The sequence below is a fragment of the Hippocampus zosterae genome, chromosome 3 (assembly GCF_025434085.1).
Source record: "Hippocampus zosterae strain Florida chromosome 3, ASM2543408v3, whole genome shotgun sequence".
NCBI lineage: Eukaryota > Metazoa > Chordata > Actinopteri > Syngnathiformes > Syngnathidae > Hippocampus > Hippocampus zosterae.
Window position 1 is genome coordinate 20,771,890 of NC_067453.1, and position 23,698 is coordinate 20,795,587.

At 43.4% G+C, this 23,698-nt stretch overlaps 1 protein-coding gene across 10 annotated transcripts in view; it reads right to left on the bottom strand.

Moving 5' to 3' along the window:
- Nucleotides 1-482: 482 nt before the first annotated feature.
- The window catches only part of LOC127597902 (transient receptor potential cation channel subfamily M member 1-like), a 35,051-nt gene continuing 11,835 nt past the window's right edge, over nucleotides 483-23,698 (bottom strand). For 5 of the 10 annotated variants that reach the window (XM_052061269.1, XM_052061267.1, XM_052061268.1 and 2 more), the window contains 27 exons: nucleotides 22,363-22,493; nucleotides 16,116-16,192; nucleotides 15,563-15,758; nucleotides 15,277-15,490; nucleotides 14,631-14,755; nucleotides 14,390-14,561; nucleotides 13,908-14,082; nucleotides 12,658-12,781; nucleotides 11,225-11,297; nucleotides 11,017-11,117; nucleotides 9,447-9,623; nucleotides 9,219-9,353; nucleotides 8,976-9,026; nucleotides 8,641-8,781; nucleotides 8,511-8,540; nucleotides 8,141-8,433; nucleotides 6,998-7,226; nucleotides 6,782-6,913; nucleotides 5,856-5,984; nucleotides 5,487-5,615; nucleotides 4,515-4,766; nucleotides 4,269-4,443; nucleotides 3,890-3,910; nucleotides 3,657-3,801; nucleotides 3,293-3,498; nucleotides 2,902-3,034; nucleotides 483-2,137 (listed from right to left, as the gene is read on the bottom strand). In XM_052061269.1, coding sequence (XP_051917229.1) covers nucleotides 808-2,137; nucleotides 2,902-3,034; nucleotides 3,293-3,498; nucleotides 3,657-3,801; nucleotides 3,890-3,910; nucleotides 4,269-4,443; nucleotides 4,515-4,766; nucleotides 5,487-5,615; nucleotides 5,856-5,984; nucleotides 6,782-6,913; nucleotides 6,998-7,226; nucleotides 8,141-8,433; nucleotides 8,511-8,540; nucleotides 8,641-8,781; nucleotides 8,976-9,026; nucleotides 9,219-9,353; nucleotides 9,447-9,623; nucleotides 11,017-11,117; nucleotides 11,225-11,297; nucleotides 12,658-12,781; nucleotides 13,908-14,082; nucleotides 14,390-14,561; nucleotides 14,631-14,755; nucleotides 15,277-15,490; nucleotides 15,563-15,758; nucleotides 16,116-16,192; nucleotides 22,363-22,434 — 5,037 coding nt within the window. In that variant the 5' untranslated portion in view covers nucleotides 22,435-22,493 and the 3' untranslated portion in view covers nucleotides 483-807. Of the gene's footprint in view, nucleotides 2,138-2,901; nucleotides 3,035-3,292; nucleotides 3,499-3,656; nucleotides 3,802-3,889; nucleotides 3,911-4,268; nucleotides 4,444-4,514; nucleotides 4,767-5,486; nucleotides 5,616-5,855; nucleotides 5,985-6,781; nucleotides 6,914-6,997; nucleotides 7,227-8,140; nucleotides 8,434-8,510; nucleotides 8,541-8,640; nucleotides 8,782-8,975; nucleotides 9,027-9,218; nucleotides 9,354-9,446; nucleotides 9,624-11,016; nucleotides 11,118-11,224; nucleotides 11,298-11,983; nucleotides 12,782-13,907; nucleotides 14,083-14,389; nucleotides 14,562-14,630; nucleotides 14,756-15,276; nucleotides 15,491-15,562; nucleotides 15,759-16,115; nucleotides 16,193-17,076; nucleotides 17,506-22,362; nucleotides 22,494-23,368; nucleotides 23,511-23,698 lie in introns of those variants that run through there. The other 5 variants (XM_052061271.1, XM_052061266.1, XM_052061264.1 and 2 more) reach the window with 5 other exon arrangements.

The window sequence follows — 23,698 nt, forward strand, 5'->3', positions numbered from 1 at the left end:
TGAAGAATGACTGCAATTAGGACCATATACCAGTTGGTGGCAGTCATGCGCCATTACACATTCGAAGTAGAAGAGGTATGACATCACTGTGACTTTCAAGAACATGGCGTCTCTCCTCGTTTGGTCTCTTAACTTTTGTTTCGTAACAGTACAACTAAAAATGTTCAGAATATGACCACTTTTTTCACATCACCTCAAAAATATGACTCTTTATGTCACGTCAAAATATTTATTCTCTTACCATGACCACATTTCCCTCACCTCTAATATTTCAACTTTAGTCTTTTTTTGTAACATGACCTTTAAAAAATGACTTACCGGTATTTCCTCGTAACATGAACATTCCTCGTTCTTCTCGACGTTACTTCTGTTTCATTTATTTTACGTTTACATCGCTTTTACATTACGTTTTACGATTTTAATTTTGTTATGACATTTTGTAACTTGATTTTTTTAGATTTAGTCTTGTTTGTTTTTTAAAAAAACGTTTTGTCATATGTGAATTCTTATAAATCTTATAACTTTTTCTTTTATTTCCCCTCTAGTCCTTGAAATTGGTTTTAGTAAGAGTATATTTTGTAACTATTCACCCCGACCTCAATAAAACAAAGACGACCTTCCATGTTACGCTAAAAAGTTCTCTCAGCATTTCCCCACCTCATATTTCTAACTTTTTTTTGAGTAATTGCATTGCTGCTTTGAGTCCTTCGCATCATCGAATTAGTCAAGTGGGACAATTGTCCTCGTGTGCTTTGACTGAATGCAAATCCAGCATGAAGGTTGTTTCCCACCATACACTTTTAGATGTCATTTCTTTTCTTGTATGTCATCCTCCATCTTGTGTGGCGCTCCTTCGCATGCGTTCACGAGGTCCCTCTCGCTGCTGGATGCTCTCTGGCTCATCGCTGCGCCTCTCGCTTTGCGATCTTTGGCGTTCCAACTCCAAGACCTGTGCGAGGGCAGGAAATTATCCTCTGCAACGGTCAAATACTGAGCGCCGTCCGACACGTTTCTCTTCACCCTTGTCTTTATCTGCTCTTCCGTGAGCTCTGGTGGAGTTCCTTCACTTCCAGTCCCAGCTGGATCGATCCCATCGTTCTCTTTTACCTCCGCTGCGGCAGCAGTGCTCTGAAACTGCTGGATGGTCCTTCTGACTGTTGACACTCTCGGCATGCGGCCGTCCGAGCTAGGGTGCAGAGTGTACTCCAGATCGGCAGGCCACTGATTGGGAGTTTTGGCGGCCTGCTCCACGAAGGACGTGTAGTCTTGCGCGTGAAGCTCGTCATCGACCACCTCGGCCGGACTGTAAATAATGCTGCTCATCGCCCTCCGCTTTGTAACGGGGGACGTTTGGCTTGGGCTCTCGGCAGGGACGCAGCGCAACGATTTTGTCCTTTTTGGGGAGGACAAAGCCGCGGGAGGCAGTTGGGCTTTTTGGGCAGGTTCCTCGGGTTCATCGGGAGGGCTGATGGTGATGGTGCTCATGCTCCTCCTCTTGGTCAAAGGAGAGGCGGCCGGCTCTTCGGCCGGATAGTGTCTCAGTGATTTGGTCCGTTTGGGCGGGGAGGATGGTTTGAGTCTGTTCTTGTCCGCGATTCGGTCCAGCAGGTGCGAGCTTCCGAGTATCTCCTTGCTAGCTAAAGTGTCGCTGCTCGATCCCGCAGACGCTTGCTTGGGTTCACACGGCGATATGAGGATGTCCACGCAAGAGCCGGGCCGAGCTCTGCTCAGGCTGCCGACTTCTAAGGTCTGAGCGCCCTCCTTGACGTTCAGGGCGCACGTGCTGGAAGCTTGACTCTTCTGTCTTTCCAGGCTACTTTTGGCCACTTCCTCCACGTCCTTCTGCTTGGTGGCAAACTCCTCCATGTCCATATGGAAGCGGTAGAGGCTGTAACCGTCAGCGCTGTTGATGCTTCCCTGGCGAACCAAAGATGAGGGATCGCACACCGACGAATTGCGGGAGTGAGTCCTGGTCAGCTCCAGTCTGTCCACCCCCGCCAGCTTTTCCAAGGCGAGCGCCATCCGACCGTGGATCTCCTCCAGTTGGGCAAGGCGGAGGTCCACCGTTTGCAGGGAGGCCTTCATGGTGTTCTCCCTCTCGTTGACCTCCTCCAAACGCATGGACATGTTCTCAACTCTTTGAAGAGAACCAGAGGGGTGGTGAGTGACATGAGCAACTTTTGGGCTGAACAGAATTCATCAAATTAAACATCACATCATAGTTAAATGCAGAAAAGCTCTGATTTGGGGAGGAAAAAAAAAGGTTAATTTTGTCGGTCGCTAGGTTTGATTATTTTCCAGTTTTATTTATGTGGTTCGAGATGAGTTCAGTGCTTGAAAAAAAGGTGGCATCCATGTTTGCATATGACTTCATGAAACATGAAAAGTCGAAGAGGTAAAGCCACAGTTTTGTTTGCATCGTTGGAATTGATTTGACTGATTTATGATTTACATCACACTTGTTTGGTCGAATTTTGTGAAGTTGTCACAGTGAAGCCTTCCAAGACTGCAAGTCAGTATTTGGGAAGATGAAAGCTATAGTTGAAAAAAAGTACCGGCAATTGAATTACATTAAAAACTGTCTTCTATATCATTTCATCATTGATTTGCCTTTTTGTGTCGGCCTAACCTATAAAAAAAGAACAGCCATTGAAATGAAACAGCATTAATGCATTCCAGACCCCCCCAAAATTGCAGCATTTTTAAGTTGTGTCTTTCATAAAGAAAAATATCACAAAAATATCACAGTTTGCAAAATAATGATATTTATCAAAATAAATATCATTATTTTGCAAACTAAAGAAAACTTGACCGAGCGACCATTCGTCATTAAAGAAAAAACTCCCAAGTGTAAACACATGTAAGGCAAGGTAGCACTGTACTCGCCGAATCAGGGCTCACCTTTCTGAAGTAACCTTAATGCGCTCGTCGCTCGAAGACTGCTGCTCGTCTTCCTTTTCCCGAAAGTATTCCTCAACACACTGTTCTTCAAACTCATACAGGTTCTTCAGTTCCTCCGGATTCAGTCTCAGCTCTTTGAAAAAAACAAGAAAACCCAAATCACAACAGGAGTTCAATCAGCCAGTTGATAAGGTCAGATTCAACTGCCTGTCACATCCCCCGAAAACGTTCTTTGCAGTAACATGTTTGATGTTCCGCCAATAGTCTCACTGTGACGTTGGAAATGAGAGCCCGAGGGCATGTTGATGTTTTTTTCTCAAATAAATCTCATCATTTTTTAAAAATATAATACTTGTTGTATTGGTTTGCCTGGACAAGACAGTGTACTGACTCAGGCCGCGGTCCTTTTCGTCAAGTTCTCCGTCTTGCTTCTTCCTGGCGCAGCGGCGAAAGAGCCGGCTGAAGAGGATGTAGAGGTGGCTGAAGATGATAAGCGGCGGGGGCAGGATGGGCCGGTCGTGGAAGGTCATGATCAGCTGATAGCGCTGAAACTTCCACACCTGGTTGGAAATGGACTTCACCTCGAAGAAGGTGTTGCTGTGCAATGCACACCCATGAGTAGACAACAGCTCGTTCCATAATCATAGTAATCAATAGACTAAAATACAATACGTACATGTGCATACATGTATATTAGCGTAAGTCAATCATTTTGAGTGAGTGTTTTGAGAGCTTGGTAAGAAGTCTGTATTTACTTGAAGACGGCAATGAGCAGGTTGACCAGGAGAATATTGGCCACAAGAAGGTAGCAGGCCATAATGGCAGGCGTGAGCCAGGCGCCAGGGATGCACGGAGGCAACTTCTTCCCGTCTTCGTCGTACAAATGTTCGCCACACGGAGCTGCGGGGGATAAAACGGCTGTTGAGTTGTGACTAGCCTAAGCGCTCTGAATGGGATTGATTGGAATTTGTCCGGGGGGACGACTCACGGTTGATTTCCATTGCATAGACTGAAGAGAAAAGTGGTGAGAAATACACATGGTGGTAAATAAAATCAATCAATAGTAATTTGCACATCAACCTTCTGTCATGATCAAGCTGTTGTCCAAGTAAAAGTGCATAGGTGTCAAATTTCGCAATACACCATTATTATGATTAAAAAAAAAACGGATTAAATGTCATTTCATAAATGACTGTATTCACCCTGACAGAAGAGGCATCAACAACAACAACGATAAAAAACACGAGGCAGATGATCACGTTTGTGAAATGACACCTATCACATCAGTTTCCACTTCTTAAATGTCGATGCATCACAACAAATCAGAATATCGTGTAACAGAATCTTACTATGAATTCTAGTCTTACGGTCTATCGAGTCGGCAAAAACCTCTCCATAGATCATCCAGTAGGGCATATAGAAAATGTTCCGAGCCAGGCGCCACGTCGGCTCCTCGTCGGGGTGCAGAATGGCTTGGCGGGCCACCCCAAAGCTCATGAGCACCACCAGCATGATGACCACAAAGTACATCATATCGATCATCTGAAGGAAACACAAAATGCACGGCGCTCACTCGTGGCGGCTGCGCCTTCATGGCGTTCTTGAGTCCATACCATCTTTCCGATCATCATCACGTAGGGCCCCAGGTATTTGTTGACGCCAAAGATGTCCAGGACGCGGATGTACCAGAAGATGATGTCTATGCAGTATATGACTCTCCCGTAGCCCATGTAAGGCTCTTGCTGCAGCCTCAACATGAGTCCCAGGAGGAAGGTGGAGATGGCCACCAAGTCCGTGATGTTCCAGTACTCCTCCAGCCACACGCTGATCTTCTGTTTCAGCTTGCCAGGCTCTGACATTAAGATCTTTAGACAGAATGATATCAATGAGCCGCCTCAGTTTCGTAATTTTGAAGTTAAGGGCAGAAATGAAGAGAGACAATGCACATCTTTCACATGACGTCGACTAGACTTGTCAAGGTTAAGTTCCACTTTTGACCTGTAGGAGGCAGGCATTCCACATTCACGATTCAAAAACATTCCCCAAAGTGGGCATCTGCATGTCCCAATCAATGAATTGTATTTATCATGCATCCATGAAATATTGGATCGATTGGATGCAAGTTTGGACTCATAAGACCACCGTTGTACACAGCCTATTTTTGTCTCTCTCAAATTCCAGTAAGATTTTTTTTGGGGGGCGGGGGGGGGGGGGCAACTTAGATACTGTACTATCAAAAATGATTTGATCCAATACGAATAGCCAATTCCATCCAAGTAAAAACTGCGTATATTTGTCAGAATTGCCAAATTTGAGGAATATATGAGTTTGTTTTTTTTTTTTTTTTTTTAAAGAACAATATCCAGAAATAATCAATGCTAAATAACCAAGTTATAAATTCCCCACTTTCTTGCTTCCAGTCCATAAAAAATTAAAACACACTCCTGGAAAATTAAAACCCTCTACCCCAAACCATCAATAAAAAAATGGTGTCCACTTATTCTGTTGTGATCCGTGGCTCAAATATTTTAATTAAGACATTGTGGAAGATCCCACCGGAGTCATTTGGACTCAATCGACTTTACCTGTCTGACTTTTTCACTGCCGAGGGTAAGGATGTAAGCAATGACGGTCCATTCTTGTAGGGATGGCCATCGTTCCATCTTCACCAGGATGATGTAATTGTATAACATCAGGTAGCCCAAATAACATATCTGTGCACACAGGAACATTTCACCAAACTCTTATTTTTATTATTTACCTCATCGACAAATTCCCTGGCCCTTCCCACCAGTTTAAAAACCAAGCATGGCCTTTTCAGTACAAAAGTACGCCCACCACTGCCGTAAGGCGTACTTTTTTCCAGCATTGTTTCGAATGAAAGCATCAAGAGGACACAAGTCCTTTCTGTATCCCCAAAATGACATTTACAAATGTTTCGGATTAAAACTTACTGTGTTGAACCAGAATTTAGTAAAGGGTGCATCATAAAACTCAAATAATCTTTTGCCAATGGGGATTTTGCGGACATTGGCGCTGCCTTCCTCTTCATCCCCTTTCCGGGAAGTGGCATCATTGGGGTCCTAGTACACACAAAAAAAATTGACATTTTACTTAATGAGAGAATGGGGGGGTGCGGGGGGGGTGTTACAATTTCACTGCTATTTCTGCCCATTAAAGTACCGTATTTTCCGCATTATAAGACGCACCGAAAAGCATTCAATTTTCTCAAAAGCCAACAGTGTGTGCCTTATATTTCGATGCGCCTTATATGTGGAACAGTATTCCGATTTCTTGGGCGTAGTATTTTAAATGCTTGTTACAGCTGCAGTGGTTGTGAAAGCTCTATGTCAATAAAGCTGTATTGCATTGTATTCCCTTTAGCATAGCTCCATCTAGTGGATGCATAACGCAACCACAGCCACTATTGTGGCTTCTATTCTATGCACCTTATAATGGGTTGCGTCCTATATATTAGATAATGTGGAAAATACGATACAATCGAAGCTCCCACTAAATGTGAAATGATGCTCCCCGCCCTTTTTTTTTTCAAATGATAGTTAAATCTCTTCCGACAGAAGAAATCGAAGTCATGGTGAAATAATATGCCAAAGGGGAACTGAACAAATTGATACAAGAAAAAGAAAATAATACAACGAACGAGAACAAAATACACAATCTGTGAAAAGGTTAATTAAAACAGACAAAGTGTGTTTGCCTATACCCGGTGACTTAATAATTAAGTGTTATTTGAATGGATAATCAATGGGTAAAAGCCAATGTAAGACACAATGTAAAATAATGTGATTGTCTGTTACATCCATTTAAGTTTATGTACAGTGTCAGACAGCAGAAAGCATGAGAAGGCAATGGTTTGGACCTTGCTGGATTTTGTGTCGTCGTCTTTATCTTTTCCCTCGTCTTTGGCTCCAGATGTAGCGTAGGACGCATCATCCGCGAGACGGAAATCCAGCAGAAGAATCAGTGGAGGAAAGATGATGCCCAAAATAACCTATTGATGAAATAAACATCAGGTGATATGAGAGTTTGCGATAACCGCATGCCTTTTTGTGCCAAGGTGTTGCCGCGGAAGGACCTTGAGGCCTGGGTTCTTGCCGATCCTCAGGCAGCCCATCCACATGTCTGTGAGCAACATCTGACTGCACGTGTGGGCGATGAAATCTCGCTGCTTGGCGGCCACGGCCAACTTCAGGCAGGTGGAGTTGCTCCAGTTCACCAGCTCGTAGGTCAACAGCTTCATGGCCACCTGCTCGTCGTGCTTGTACGACTGGTCCAGCAGTTCGTAGGCCAGCTGGCCAAATTCTCTACACGAAAGGACGGGCATGATCAACATCTGAGGGAAATTCATCACTCTTTTCCCTTATTTCCGAATCGGAGTGGCCCTTCGGTGTCAGCCCAGCAAAGGATGTTTTGTTTTCACCACGAAGGATTGTGTTCCGGCCTCTTGTTGGTTCATACGTGTCCTGACGTAGATTTGAAACCCCAAGCGTTCTGTGATATTGAATCCCCCCCAACAAAAGCATTTTTTGAGGCATGACGGTAAAAAATTCACTCAACCGGGGAGTGATCTTGACTTTTTTTTATGGTGTTTGGATAACAAATCCTCAAATGGGTCATTTTCACATGGCCGCTGCTGAATTGGATTTCGTTTGAAAACATGGCCGTGCGACTTCACATCGGTTTAGTTCGGGAGAGTCACGTACATTTTATGCCTGTGGGTATTTGTTGTATTGTGTGTAGCTGTACCATTTGTGTTCAAATATTTGTTGCCTGAAGTGTGAATCAAACATTGCTTACAACTACCGGAACGGTCATGCTAGCTTCATTAGCCTGTCTCTGGCATTTTGCGTGTTGTGTTAGCATTAAGCTAGCAGACTTTTGTAAATGCTGCGCTATAATTTAAAATATGTATCATTCAATGTTTTATGTTTAAACTTCTACTGGTGGTAGCAAATTAAAAAAAAAAACAGCTTCAATCATGCACTTGGTCTACAACCTTCCTTTCAATTGAGCCTTTTGCACCACCATCCCGAGCTATTAAAAGAGTTCATCAGCGAATAGCCGAGGAGAGGTTGAAGGTTCCACATATTTTTCTTTTTTAAACCAAAACAAAACAACAAAATTCATGAATCGCGAACCAAGAGGTTGCGGTTCACTGCGTTTCACCACAAATCCAATTTGAAGAAATATGAGATTAAAAACAAATGCAGACACTAACTTTGAGTTGTTCTCCAGGTCTTGGGAGATGTCGTCCACAAGCTCGCTCTCGGAGCACTCGTGGGCCATGGCCTTGAATAGTTTACAGGCCACCAGTGCCTTGGCCATGGCCTCCTCTCCACGCTGCCAAAGGAAGAGCGACATCTTCTGCCGCTTCATCAGCACCGCCCACAGCATCAACTCGTGGAAGGGATACTTGAAACGAGACACCTCCGGGTCATCCACATCAATGTCCACCTCTTCCTCCTTTTTCTTTTTCGCCTTTTTCTTGCCTTTTGGTCGAGGTTCGTCATCCTACCAAACAGCAAAATGAAGTTGTTTTTTTTTTCTTACATCATCCGTGTTGTTTTGCTGCAGACAAGAGGCCTCACCTCCATTCCGAGAAGCTTGAGAGCTTTGGGCTGAGAATACAGGTCAACACATGGCCATTAGTATGAAGCAGACAAATGATTCAAAACATCAAATACGCTTTTTTTTCTTATTTATTATGCCCATGCGCACCCGTTTAAGTCCATACAGAGTATTGTAGAGGTTGCGGAAAGCCTTCCTGGTGTAATTACTCCTGTAAGCTCCACCCATGAGGTACTCCAGCACCAAGCCGATGTCAATCAAGGTGATCTGGTAATCTGGGGGAAGGTTTCCCTGCAGAGAAATTCAACAAGAGCAGAGAAAATAACACAACGTTTAAACACACCCACACACACACACAGGTAGGGCAGAGCCGGAATCAAACCCTACGCCTCTGCACTGTGAGGCGGACATGGCAACCATTCGTCCACCGTGCCGCCCAGAAATAACTTTATAGGATAAAAACATTCAGCAAAGTGGTTATTTACCTTTTTGACATCCCTAACTACAGCATGGAGAGTATTAGCAGGGCCCAGTTTCTAAAAAGAGAGAAAAAAATGTCAAATTTAGCCACAGGTTTATTTATTAGGCTACACCACCTTCTCATTCTATCTCATGCAAACGATGACCATAATTACAATCATGTATCAGGTCTTGTAATGCTGTTACCAGTGAATGAATTAAAAAGAAAAAAAACAACAAATATAAGTTTTCCTTTAATATATACCCACCGTGTTGTACAACTCCTCCAGTCTTGGAATAGTGAGGAAGTGGTGAATATTGACCCCGTTCTCCAGAAGCAGCTTGACAAAGTCCACTCGGTCCAACACCAGAGCGTCCATCATAGCCTGTTCCAGGGAATTTACCTGACATTTAAAATAAAAAATAAGATAGTGTTGTTCATTTTTACAAATGTAACAATCCGAGGTGACGATTTTTTAAAAGAAGTCCAGTTTTACCCAACGAATGAGCTCCAACTTCCGTGGATCGGTTTCCTCTGGAGGTTCGGGTTTGGCTTTTCCTTTGCCCTTTCCTTTCTTGCCCCTGTTTTTGTTGCGGGGGGCACTGACTGGACTCTTCTGCTTCTCCTGGCTCAGGGCCAAAGCGGTGGTCGTGCTCGCGATGGCCCCGGCAGGCTAACCAGACAAGAAAGACAAAGAGGCGGGAACAAGCTAGTTGGCAACAGTTGCTATGAAGACGGCACAGCATTATACTGATCATTGTTTCTAATATTTTGGATCTCCCCAATGTCGATTGACATTTGTCAATGCCCACGAATGCTCTTCCTCATACGGTTTTAGAGGCACCATGTGTTAAAAGTCTGAATTTATCGTAACAGCAAAAAAAAAAAAAAAAAAAAACCAAACAAACACACACATAAAATATAAACAATAAAATACAAAATTAAAAATAGAAATACAGTTTTTATTGACACAGTTTGGGACTGTAACAATATGGCTGCTAAATAGTGTGTGTTTTATAAAAAAATAAAATAAAAAGCCTCATCTCACCCCTCGGGTGGTGTCCGTCCCTCATTTAGCTCGGGTCCTCTACCAGAGGCCAGGAAGCTTGAGGGTTCTGCGCAGTATCCTTGCTGTTCCCAGCACTGCACATTTCTGGACTGAGACGTCCGACGTTGTTCCCGGGATCTGTTGCAACCACTCATCTAGTTTGGGAGTCACTGCCCCGAGTGCTCTGACCACCACAGGCACGACTGTCACCTTTACCTTCCAGGCTCTTTCCAGCTCCTCTGAGCCCTTGGTATTTCTCGAGTTTCTCGTGTTCCTTCTTTCTGATGTTTCCATCACTTGGGACCGCCACATCCACTACAACGGCTTTCCTCTGCCCTTTATCTATGATCACGATATGTGGTTGGTTCGCCATTACCATCTTGTCAGTCTGGATCTGGAAGTCCCACAGGATCTTCGCTTTGTCATTCTCCACCACCTTCGGAGGTGTTTCCCATTTTGACCTTGGGGTTTCCAGTCCATACTCCGCACAGATGTTTCGGTAGACTATGCCAGCCACCTGGTTATGGCGTTCCATGTAGGCATTCCCTGCCAGCATCTTACACCCTGCAGTTATGTGTTGGATCGTCTCAGGTGCCTCTTTGCACAACCTACACCTTGGGTCTTGTCTGGTGTGGTATATCTGGGCCTCAATGGCTCTGGTGCTCAGGGCCTGCTCCTGAGCAGCCAGGATGAGTGCCTCTGTGCTGTCCTTCAGGTCAGTTATATATATATATATATATATATATATATATATATATATTTTATATATATTTACATTAACATACACACACATACATATATATATATATACATATATATACACTTTCTGTATGCATGTATACAAATATTTGTAGTGTAGATTTATATATTATATATACGAGTGTGTGATGTAAAAAAAAACATACGCATATTGATAGATTTCTCTCTTCTCTGTGTGTCCCACATTTGTCATCGCTCAACAATCCAATGCTTTAGTGTGATATGATTTGACACTTATTGAGAGCTGCACACCACTTACAGGTAAATTATGTCCGTAGACAAAGATGTGATTGCGAGCAATGTCCACTCGGTTCCAGGCCAGAGCCAAACTGAGCTGGTCAGCTGCTGAAGCGTTCGTGCCTGATGAGACACAAACAAAAAGGGTACAGACGCGAGAAAAGGGTAAGTCAACGTGTGGCGCGCTGCCGCCAAGACTCTCTGCATTGAGATTTGGGTCATGATAGTACCTTTTAACAAGGCTGTAAGAATGGCCATTTCTATATCTTGCTGACCCTCAGAACCCATTCGAAAAACTGTGATCTATTTGTGAGGAGGAAGCAAAGACAATTTGAAAAGAAGAAAAAAAAAAGATGGCCGCTGAGTGAGATGTGGGACGGAATGACTTGAAAGAATGGAATTGGGGTTGCAAAGCGGTGGAACGTTTACATAATTTTTCAATCGGCAATTCCAGTACAGTTTTAACACACTTCACCGCCCAGAATCATGAAGACAACCTCAATCTGTTCAACATCTTCAATGAAACAGGAAGTAGTCTGCTAAAAATTTACAGATGGACAAACTCCAACATGAACACAACATCAAATATTTTTCACCGTTCTGAAGCTCTACTGAGCGACCTCTGAATTAAGAGGGTATCAGAACAAAATTGTCTACATAATTTTTGGTGGATGTTGCAACCCTAAACAGGAATGTGTCGTGATCATGTATGACCACTCACTGGCCACACATGTCAAAATGTGAATTTGGGAATGATGGCATTAGGATGACAAAATTGTTGAGATCTGTAAAGAGGTGGCTATTGTTGCAATTTCTTTTAATGCAAATTTGGGGAATACTGTATTACAGAGTGTCCCATCACTGAAAGTTTTTTTTTGCCACCTGTTCACTAGGGATGCAATTAGGATGAAGAGATTGTCACACTGTCCGGCTCACATGACAATGTATAATAACCCCCCCCCCCCCCCCCAAAAAAAAACAAGCACACACTGTGTGTGGTGAAGTTGATTTAGGGATTAAAAAAAGTCAGATTAATTTGCTTATGTGGATGTGCGAGGGCACTTGGTAGTCTATTACATGTGTCAGAGGATGGAGGCTCTCGAGTGACAGTGTGATAGCACTCTGGGCTGAGAGGAACCCGATTGAGGATTATGGAGATGGATCTTCCATCTGTGCCCAGATGAGGCAAGAGCCAGCGCAAGCAAAGTACTCGTGCGCTCGGATCTTTCCCATCCAGATGTATTGGAGGGCGCAGATTAAACTAATCACCGTCACTTGATGCCTCTTCATTGATTCCACAAGCGGACACTTTGGACCAACACTTTTAGGATTAAAGTGCTTTCTCTTTGCACTTTGCGCACAACTTGACAGTGCGCTGTCACAAAGGGGTCGCCACTTTGCAACCTTTGGCGCGAGGTATGAGGACGATGTGGATTATTCCACACGCTGGGAATGAGAACGGCAAAGGAGGAGAAATGACAAGCAGGTGGTGGGGATTATATCGATTCAATATGTTAATTGCAAAAAAACGCACATGAGCGGATGAATGAGCATGGAGACCAAAAGCTTGACATACATGTTTATTGAGGCCCACATCAATTTCAAATGTTGTACAAACGACATCCTGGTAGCCGTTTTTCCTTTTTTTAATTCCCTTACTCACCAGTTCCCTCTTCTTCATGCACTCCATCACCATGAGAAGGATCTGCTGCGACTGGCTCTTGCTGTAGTTGAACGTCTTCTGAATGGTCACCAGGAGTTGGTCTCGCACGTCGTCGTTGACGAGCCTGGAGGAGGAGGAGGAGGAGGAGGAGGAGATGCCACTTGGAGGCGTATGCGTGATCTCAAGGCCCGCAGGCCAGATTCAAGCGCTCCATGTCATTTGTGGCACGTGAAAGCATGACACAAGTTTCCATTGATGTCTTTCCAAAATTGTTACATCGGCGCTTCCCGTATGACAAACTCGTGATGTTGCGCTTTGCATACAATTGACACAGGCCTTGTGGTTGGCGGTAGCACAACTAGTACAATTATTTACGATTTCTATTTGACCACTTACTACTAAGACACTGGCTTTATATACCGCTTTATATATAACATTCGTAATATTGACTCTCTTTCCTTATTCAAAACCCAGCTCAAAACCCACCTATTCAGACTTGCCTACCCGCCTTAAATCTTTATTTATTATTTTATCTGTGTTTTGCTATTGGTCTTGGCTATACAGTGTCCTTGAGTGTTGTGAAAGGCGCTTACAAATGTGATGTATTATTATTATTATTATTATTATTACCGTAGTTTTCAAACATTTACAAAAATATTACAAATATTTACAACTATTTTAGTAACAAAAGGTATTTTTATAACACCCAGATGAATAAAGATAATTCAGCAAAGAGCAGGAAGTGCGATTGTTTCCTCCGGTTTCTGCTCCTTTTGAAGTCATCCTAGTACAGATTGCTCTTGAATTTGATTGTGAAAGCGGAGAAGGGATTCTGCTGGTTCTCACTACATGAGCGGATCTATTCTAGGAAGATACAGGGCCGCCGGGCACCCCCAAATCCAAGACAAATCCGATATTGCTGGTTGTCGGACCAAAACGTCCAATGTCACAATTGGGTGAATATTTTTAGACAAATCTATTGTCGAGGTTAATCGTCAAATTTTTGAACAAGCTAAAGTGTCACTCCCTTTTGATGACAGAATGTTGGATGCTTGAACAAATACGGCAATGCTGGAGAAGCGATGATTTTCGACGTACGAGGATTCCGCCTGCCACAAGCAATATCTAAAAACAATATACAATTGTTGGGCATTCTGTACATTTATCCAACACGGATGGACTGAGTTCAGCCTTTTACAATTGCGGGCAATCCTAACTTCACCGTGACACCCCTTGATGTAAATACTCACCCTCCATCCTCTGAGAACTTGTGTGCGAAAGAAATAATGTCAGAGGCGCGGCCGCTGCCGTCGCACACCACCACCGGAATCGGAGGCTCGTCTCGCAGACTCTCCAGGGCGATGGAGATAACGTTGGGACCTCCTTCCACTATCAGACACACGAGTGGGACACCCTGGCCCAGACCTGTAAAGCACCCCAAAAACAGTCACCGCGTTATTTAAACATGAACATTAAGGACAACAGAGTGAGTGGGATCTTGATGTGAGGACACGCGAAATGGCAAAGGAGAGAGCGAGCGAAGTCTGTGGTGACAGCTGAGCATCCCTTTGCTGTCCCTGCCTTATCCGAGCTCCAGGCATAGGATGACAAAGGGAAGCCCATGGGTCACAGAAGACGCTCTGCGTCCGTGAATCCTAGGCATCGTGAAAGATGAAGCCCCCTTGGTAGTCCCCGCCACCCCCACACCCTCCGTGTGTCTGACATCACTTACGGGTGTTGATCTTCTGCAGCGAAATATGCTTCTCGAGCAGGCGACGCAGTTTGACCTCAGAGCCGTACTTGCCGCAGGTGCCGTTGTCGGTCAGGATGAAGTGCGAGTGGCTGTTATTGAGTACGGCCAGCTTGCTCAGCGGGTTGGCCATCGTCTGGTAGGGTCTGGTCACCTGAAAGGAGAAGATCTCATCACGGAAGGGTCTCCTTTGTTTCCCGGATTTCACCTTTCGGATGCTTACGTCTTTCCCAATAAGATCCTCTTTGTTCTCCAGAATCCCCCAGGGGGCAATTCCTATTGCGCACACTTTCCCTCGTGACTTTGAGGAATGGTCCTTCAAGGCATCTCCCACATGACGGATCACACCTAAGAAACACGCGTTGCTGCTTCCAATAAAGTGGAAAAAGTGCGCACAAACAAGAACCGTGAACTCCAAATGGGAGCCGGTGTGACTCCAAAGCTGATCAAGTCGGTCTTGCCCAACCATTATTGGTTCAAGGAACTTTGGGGAAATGCCAGTGTGCCTGTCACTATACATTGCCGGCATGGATAGATTGCCGTAAATAAATGAGAATTGTTGAACCTATTTGGCAAAAGTGCGATCATTTGTCTGAGTGCACCTCAGTGAAGGTGTTATCGAAATGGATGGAAACATCCTGCAGCTTGCCACTCACGAGGAATCCTGCCCTCAAAAAAGCTTTTAATTGTAGTGTTTAAACCTGTCACAATGGGTCAGTCTCCTCGCCCCCTCCCAGCCAGGAAATGGCAGAAGCATTATATAATAACAGTTGAGTGCAGGGCTAATCTTCTAATGTCACTTCGAGTCATTTGTTAAGTGAACATTAAACGGAATTATCCCGAGCCGTCGCAGTCAGCGGCGTCCTTACCTGTGTTGACTCCGCCCGTGAAGATCCAAGCGCCCGTGGTGACGGCCGCTTTAATCAGGCCTTTGCCGAAAACCTGCTTGAGTTTGGGCTGCAGGTCAAAGTTCTGGAGGCCTCCGTGCACCGAGATGAGGAGCGTGGGCAGCTCCAACTGCCACTCCTTCACCATCAGATGCAGCAGGTTCTCCGGTTTGGTGTCATAGGAGACTCGGATGTACTAATAGCGTGGAGAGGACGGGAAATGCCATGAGATTTAATTTAGAGCCATTGAAAAGCCGCTTTGTCTCACCATGGCCTTGTTGATGAACCCTCCGCCCTGGAACTCGATGATGCCGAACGAGTCCGTCGGGAAGGTCCTGGTGTGCTTGATCACGCTCCATTTGTCTTTCGGGGTGTCGATCTGCACGAGCTGGTGGGCTTCCTCCAGAGAGTTGGCGCCGGGCGGGATGGCCACGTGCTGCGTTGTCAGCTGACCGCATGAACATCTAAACGAAACCCGTGGCAAGACTCGACATCGGTCAGAGAGCAAACAAAGGCCTTGGTTTTATGGAAAACGTCCACTCGTTACGTTTAGACGCAACCTGATAACACGATAAGATTGATAAGACTGTAGTCACCGCTGTCCCCGAAAGTCTTAAAAACTCAATATGATTTCAGAAAAGATATTAAAATAGGGCTAACTGTTCATAAAGTCACGAAATAATGTAAAAACAAACAAAAAAATAAAGGTTTTCTATGGAAGAATCTGTGCTTCACGGGAACAGTATAGCCTAATTCTTTCCAAATTTGATTCCTGTTACAAATTGACCATCCATAATTACAAGACCGGTATTAAGAATTACCTGATGATGTCCTTGGTGGGAAAGATGTGAATGCATTCCCTTTTCAGAAATGTCCTCTCGATCCAAAGTCGCTGCGCCTGAGAAGAAAAAAAAAAAGAAGACAAAAGCGTTGGCTGGCGTCGCTCTTTTGTCACAGCAGAAGCAGCCACCGAGATTCATCACACAAAAGCAGGCGGCCCCTGCACACTGTGACCAAAAAAAAAAAACTGCTGCGCCTCTGATGCGTTTCCAGCTCGGAGCAGAAAATAACCTGAGTTGAGCGCAAAATTTTCTCTTCCATTGTCGAGCGTGAATGACTAATTAAAAGTGGAGCGATGGGAGCTCCGCTTTTCTGGAAAGTCTTGGCAGCGTCAGTGAAAACTGTGGAAAAATAGGAACTTTGTTTTTACTGCTTCTCTCGCGTCAACAATTGTCCCGCTCGATTTTTGTTTTTTTCCATTTCAACTTTTGAGCATCATGTGAGTGTGACGAAAAGACCCAACTAATGGATTCTTATGGACGCCTTGTGATTTGGAATGATAATAGTGCGGCTACTGTTCTCTGTTTTGATCCCGCAATCTGCCCCAGGCAACTGAAAGTTGACCGTTATAATAATAATAACAATAAATGCATTTCGGTATTTATAGTGATATAGATTAAACAGCCACTCCTTTATTCCTCTTGAATCTTAGAATATGAATGATCATGATAATAGATTACAAGAGTGTAGCTATGTACAGGATCTCAATGGTTGGTTAGTTACATAATATTAATTATTTTCTGTATGACAGTTTAAAAAAAATCAAAACAGTGAATATATTGCAGCTGACAACAATTACAAGAGGACATTTTAAACGGATAAAAAAACTTTAAAAACAAATAATTGCAATAAATTGAAGCAGTATATTAGCGTGGATGATCCTGTAATCAAACCTGTCCATCACCCACAAATAAAGCATTGCAATCGTTCCACTTACGGTACATAAAAACTTTGGATCCGAGAGCGAGGAACTGCCCGCGAGAAGCGTAAAAGTGAGCTGGCGCTGTAGCGTTGTTGCCGCTGCTGCTGTTGCTGCCGCCGCCGCAGCCTCACTGAATCCCACAGGACATGACACTTGTTCACTTTATGAGGGCCAGCTAATATGATGAGCATGTGAGCGGGCTCTTTGTTCGGCCCAGTCTCATGACTCCAGTTCAAGGTAATCCTTTTGGGAGTCCCATGACCCCCTTTCCCCATGCCCACAGGGTATTTTCACCCGCCGCTTGAACAAGGCACAATAAATCCACTTTGATAAGCGGCCCCTAATCTCCCAATTTGCTCAAAGTCTTTTTCTTAGTGTTGCCCTCGCAGCAGCGTGGAAGAAGACGCTTGTTTGTGCGGCATGACGAGCTAATGCTCGCAGACTTTTTCATTTGAAAACAAGCACCTAACCCCCCCCCCCCCACCATCATTTCCAGCTACTTTGATTTCAATCCAAATTTGCATAATTGAGAGAATTGGATGCAAGCATTCTTTTGGAAGGGCGCCTTGTTAAGACATGACTGCTCTCCAGCTGGGGGCAAGGTCAGTCAATACTAATTGCAGTTAATCTCCATTTCCATCGCGTTCTGATGGTGGAAAAGATAACGCGAAAGAGTCGCCACAATACCCTAATGTCAGTCATATTTGGCAGTTTTAGGGCTTGATGTTTACATGTCGACAGAATGTTGACAAATGATGGCGTAAAAGTGTGTGAAAAGGAAGCGCGTGTGGCACCTAACGGCTGGCAATTAAGGCTATTTTGAGGTATGGAGGACTTGCTTAAACAAACAAATGAAGGCATGAGCTGAGCTGGAAGTTAACAAGCACAGTGGTAGATATTCCAAAACCCGAAACCTTGAAATGGCTTCACCAGCAGTCCTTTTATGGTTGACCACTTGGGAGTCTGTGTGGATTTATTTATTTATTTATTTTTTGGGAAGAGCAGTTGCGAGGTCCAAAATGACAAATTCAAAAGTCCCTAACTAGACACTTTTTGGTGGTGCTCTCTGGGACGCTGTTGAATTATAGCAGAGGAAAACAAAACACATTTTCAGAGAGCTTTGGCTAAGATAACGCAGTTGTTTCGGTGTACTTAAACTCATTAGGCACAGCAATGAAAATCCCAAGCAGCTGCCTCTGAGCGCTTAACGAAAAACCTTGAAGATTTGGATATACTGGCGGATCACATCGTGTCACACGGGGAAAATTAACGAGAATTATGGCAAGCCTCAGCACAATAAACAACATTCATTCCAAACAGGCGGCAGTTGAGAAATAGAACAAGATAATGGGTCATTGTGGGCGGATTGACATTTTGGGAAATTCGCGTTACACCCAAAGTATATTACCGTGTAAAAATTTGGAGTACCGGTATTATTTATTTTTGTTGAATGTGTATCTTCTACCGGGACAGGTCCTTCTGGGAAGCCAGAGCCCCCCTGGGAATGCAGGGTTTTTTTTTTCCTTTTTGGCCTTAATACAATAGAGTGTAATTGCACATCCACTCCTGAAGGTGGCGGCGAGTATGAACAAGGTATGAAAAACAGATTCCTATTTACTTTTTGTCGGAATCGAACCCTGCACCTCGACACAGTGAGGCTGACGTGCTAACCAGTCGACCACTGTGCCGCCATTTTTAAACATGAAACTAGGAGGTACCTAGTGTGGTTGTTAAAAATGTAATTACTATTTCATACACAACGTAAGTGAAAAGGCTTCACATACTGTCGTTAAAAGTACAATATTTAGTGATTTGAAAGCAAAGAAATTAAAATGTATAGCTAGCTACAATTACTATAGTCTTTTGCTAATTTTGTTCAGCTTGTTTTATTGTCTCTGCTTTGCTTCTAAATGTCATTAACTGTTGTTTGTAAATGCTTGTAGGTGTCGTCTATGCTTGTGTGAAGCACAATGAGTTGCCTTGTGTTTCAAATATCTTATATAAATAAAGCTGCTTTGTCTTCCTTAAAACAAGGTGATTTGGCCGGGGGTGCTTATTATACACGGATGTGTGTTTTTCATTAGATTTTACAGTACTTTTACGTGAGCAAAATCTCACAGCACACCAATTTACAAAAATGGCACACAGGGTATACAGTATAGCGAAATGATTCTGATCCTGTCTTAACTCATTCACTCCCAAAGACGTTTTTAAACATCTTTTCAGACTTGGTCTAGAATTGGCTGGTACTGAATGAGTTAATATACGATCTATTCCATATATCTTTTCAAGTATTACACTCTCATGTCCGACATGCAATATTCCACTATACTCGCCTTTGGGAGCAGCAGTCACATGTGCCAGGTCTCCTGACTCGCATCTTAGCGAGAAATGAGATCACAGCCAATTTGTTCCAATGCGGTGACAATTCCATATAATATAATCACAGAAAAAACAAATCACAAGTTCTTAACGTTTAATAAAAAAATGTTCAGGAGCTTCCTTTTTCTGCTCAGTAAAAAATACTTGTGGAAAAGTGACAGGTCCATATGTGTCTTCGGACTGTCGTAAAAGGAGAATAAGCGCAAGTTGAAATTGGTCATAAAGGATTTGGGGGTCCTGTGTGGAATGTGATGTCACCAGGGTTGAAGATAAAAGCCACTAATTGCTCAGCTTTGCCGCTCAATGGCGGCGAGGCTGGGGTTTGATGCGGCGTGAAGAGAAGCAAACCCATGTGGAATCCTTTACTCTTTAAGGAAGATTTCAGAGCCACGTTGGATCCCACGAGGGCCGAATAAAAAGCTGCCTTTCACAGGCTGGCGCTTGACTTGAGGGAGGGGAGGGAGACATTTGCCCCATGAGATGTGGGCTCGATGTCGTGGTAGACAAATTTGCCTTCTCGCTTCGTATAAAAGCACTCAATTGTCATCCTTGGTTTGAAAATCCAGTTAGCCATCACATGAGAGCAACATGTCACTGATTAGGCTCGCCAGTGGACGCAGTCATAAGACACGTTTTAAAGTGGCTACTCAATCTTAGCCCCCAAGGAATGTTGCGCTCAAGACAAGGCCGTGTTTCGTTTTTTTTAAGCATCGGCAAAAACTAAAACTCATCTATTGGGTTCCAATTTTCAGTAAAGGAACTGTAAAGTGACCTCCTGCTTTAATGGTTGTACGACTAATCCTATTTGCAATATATAAATAGAATTGTTTGTGAATGATATTACATATTACAATCGGGACACGTTTGCCAGTTTTAATTGGTGGTGGCTTCTTGCACCACATGCAGGGTCACAACTTTCACTTTTTTTCGATTCAGAACTCGTGATTCAACCTTTAATCAGTTTTCTAACCCGCTTATCATCATCATCAATAATTATGGACAATTATAGATTAAGATTGGGTTATGATTTGAGATCAGAGCGTATTTGGTAAAGTATGAGAAGTGGAACTTCCTTCCTCGCGCTGTAGCAATGTGCCTAGTCTGTAAACAAAGACAGTGCAGCTCATCTACTAGCGAACGGACATCGTGGCGCAGGGTACCAAATTTGTTAATTCATTTGAAATGACATCACGCCAATGTGAATATGAGTGGAACACACACACACACACACACACACACACACACACACACACAGTGGCATTCAAAAAGCCTCTCCCCCGGCCTCCTAATTTTCTCTATTCCATCACACTGCGTTTGTCTCCACCATCCATTTCCCCACAAGAAGACTACGGCAACTTTTTGGTTTAAATTGAAATGCCATCCAATGTGCACCGTTCCCGAAAGCTACTTCTCTTTTGTATCTTGTTCCCTTACCGTGTCTAGTGTGAACCGAACCGAGAACTTAAACCCAATTGTATGTCATTTTGAACCTACCGTTACATCCCGCAAAATTATAGATTACATTATAACAGGCCCAGTGGAGCAACTACGATGTGGCCCGCAATGTAGTAGGTTTAAATGTTATTTCTAAACTATTTAGAAACAGTTCATGTAAAAGTGGCCCCCCTTTTTTTTATCAAGAAGTAGAAGCATTTGACAGCACAGTTAAGCTAAAACTAATCAAGATTATCTGACTTTCTGAATGAAAATATTCATCAGATGAAAATGTAATCCTGATTTTCGGACTGATAATTGGCATTTATGTCTCCAAATTCCAACGTGAAGTGTTATTTTATTTCGGTGAACTTTTAAATATTCCTACAATGATGCGAAATTTGTAAAAGGTTGAGGCCTTCGCAAATAAATCCTTTTTGCCCAACCACGCCCCACTCCCTGCCAAACATTACACTTTTTAAATTAAAAATCAACAACATTTCGTAGTCGTCATGCTGACCTCTGGGCCTAAAGGCATCAGCTCCCTGCTGACGAACGCGGTCATGTGAGCTCATCAATACAATGGGCAATTGTGGAGCCTTTAAAATCATTGCCTCCTGACTGTAAAACTTGAAATGGGAAATTAAAGTCATTTCAAGGAACTTAGAGCTCATTGGACCACCAAAATGGGGAAAACATCATTTATGACTTTTATTCCTTCAATGTACGGAAAGACGAAAACGAGCAGTTTATATACCATGACAACTTAATTTTGAAGGCACATACACAATTGTAACATCTACACAATAAACAAATATTTAACAAAAAAAAATCCAACAATGAATTCATGGTAAGAATTAAAATATTCATTTCTAGTTTAAATATATTTTAAAAGCAAACTATTGCAGCGCCTCCTCTGCGTCTTAAAAGTGGAATATCGAATTGTTAACATTGATAACACAACATGTATTTTTTTCCCCCCGTCCCATAAAATAAACAATTCGTTGAAACTAAAAACCCACCCCAGTCTGAACTGGGAGCAGACGCGCAATTGCATATACAAACTTCCAAAACCGCGTTGGTTGCTTTCAAGAACGTATTAACAGGGGTGTTAACAGAGCAGACTTTATAAAAACATATCACAGGACTTTAATCTGCCGTGCTTGCCATACTGGGCCATTATGAAGGATTAATGCAGCGAGCAGCTCTTACTTGAAGCTCACTCAGCTTCACTTAACAGTATGTTTGCAGAGGGTTGCGGCACACAAAATGTGAACGCCAAATACAGTACATGTTGCATATGATCAGCAGTCCTGCAATGGGATTGGCTGAGACGATCCTTGGACTTTTACTGTTATGTAACAAGAACATTTCTTGCATGTCAAGCAGGATGTGTCAAAGGTCAATAAAACCATGTTTAACCACATGCTGAAATACCAATAAAATGCTGCCAGGTCCAATTTAAAAGGCACCCATTGAAAGCTCCCTACCTTCTGCGAGCCCGACGTGCTACGTTTGAGGGAGGACCTCTTGAAGGTGCCACTGGGGCCTTTGGAGTCCATACTGAAGATGTTGGAAGCAGCCGTAGGAGGTCAAAGCCAACATCAGCACCAGAGAGACACTGCGGAAGCAAGGCGGCACAAACTGTAGTTACACTTGGCAAAAGGTGAACATCAATGAGCGCTTCTTCTCCCTTCACTCCACTCCGCTCAGCGCCGACTGACAAGACACACATGCCAACCGAGGATATAAATCACTCGATGGCGTACTTGACACATAGACCCTTTTCCTCTACCGCGCATCCCGTAATCAGGATTAATGCAGCCGGCAGACTCCGAGTCTAATGGATAGAGCTTTATTAAATGGTTATTGAAGGTAAATCTACTTTGGCACACCACAAACCCCCCAAAAAGGCTTAGTGCGACCATGCAAGCTGTGAAGCTAAAGTTAGCAGACCTAGAGGCAAAGGTTGTGCCAGCACGCAAAGTTTGAGGACAACACACTTAACAGGAAGACCAGCCAGGACACAGTGGGCTCAATTGTTTTTTCCCAGCTTCATCAAAAGGTCTGGAAATAATAACACTCAGTCTCTAATGCTGTCAGAGAGCTCAAGACAATTCTGTAAGCAGCAGTTTGTCAGACTGTGAAGATTTATCGCTTTTCTACTTAACGTTTACTGACCAACTAAACACAAAACGAGGAGAACTATAAAGATGTGTGTTTAAAACAATCGCATAACATTACTTTAGTTCAGTACGTTAGCTTAATGCTAACACACAGTGTTAAACTCCAGAAATGGACGAGCGAACAGCATTTGTGTCAGAAACATGGCAAAATATGGCTGATGACTGAACCTGGACCGTCTGATTATTTTGTTTATTGCTACGTTTTGATTGTGCTACTCTGAAATGCCTTGTTAAATTTTAATCGTACAAAACATAAATGCTCTGCATCATCACTCCTCTGTTTTCAACAACAAAAAAAGACAAATCTTACATTTCTGCCAGTATGTGTCAACTAATGAACTCAACTTTATTCTTTATTCCATGTGAAACCAAGAAGAATTGTATGGGCCGAGTTGTGAAGCTCTTCTTCGTGTGCATCTGTATTACACTGCCCCCTGGTCGCCATGACGCGCAACACCGGAACAAGCACAATGTGAGGCTTGAACGGGTTAACGCCGGTTTATTTCTATAGAATGAAAAATATCTTCGGATATGTTTTGGGGTTTTATTTTATTTTTTTAGTTACACGTATGGTCAAATAATAAATTCAAGTCAAGGCATCACTACATTTTGTTCCTCTCAAGCAACTTATTAATGTTCC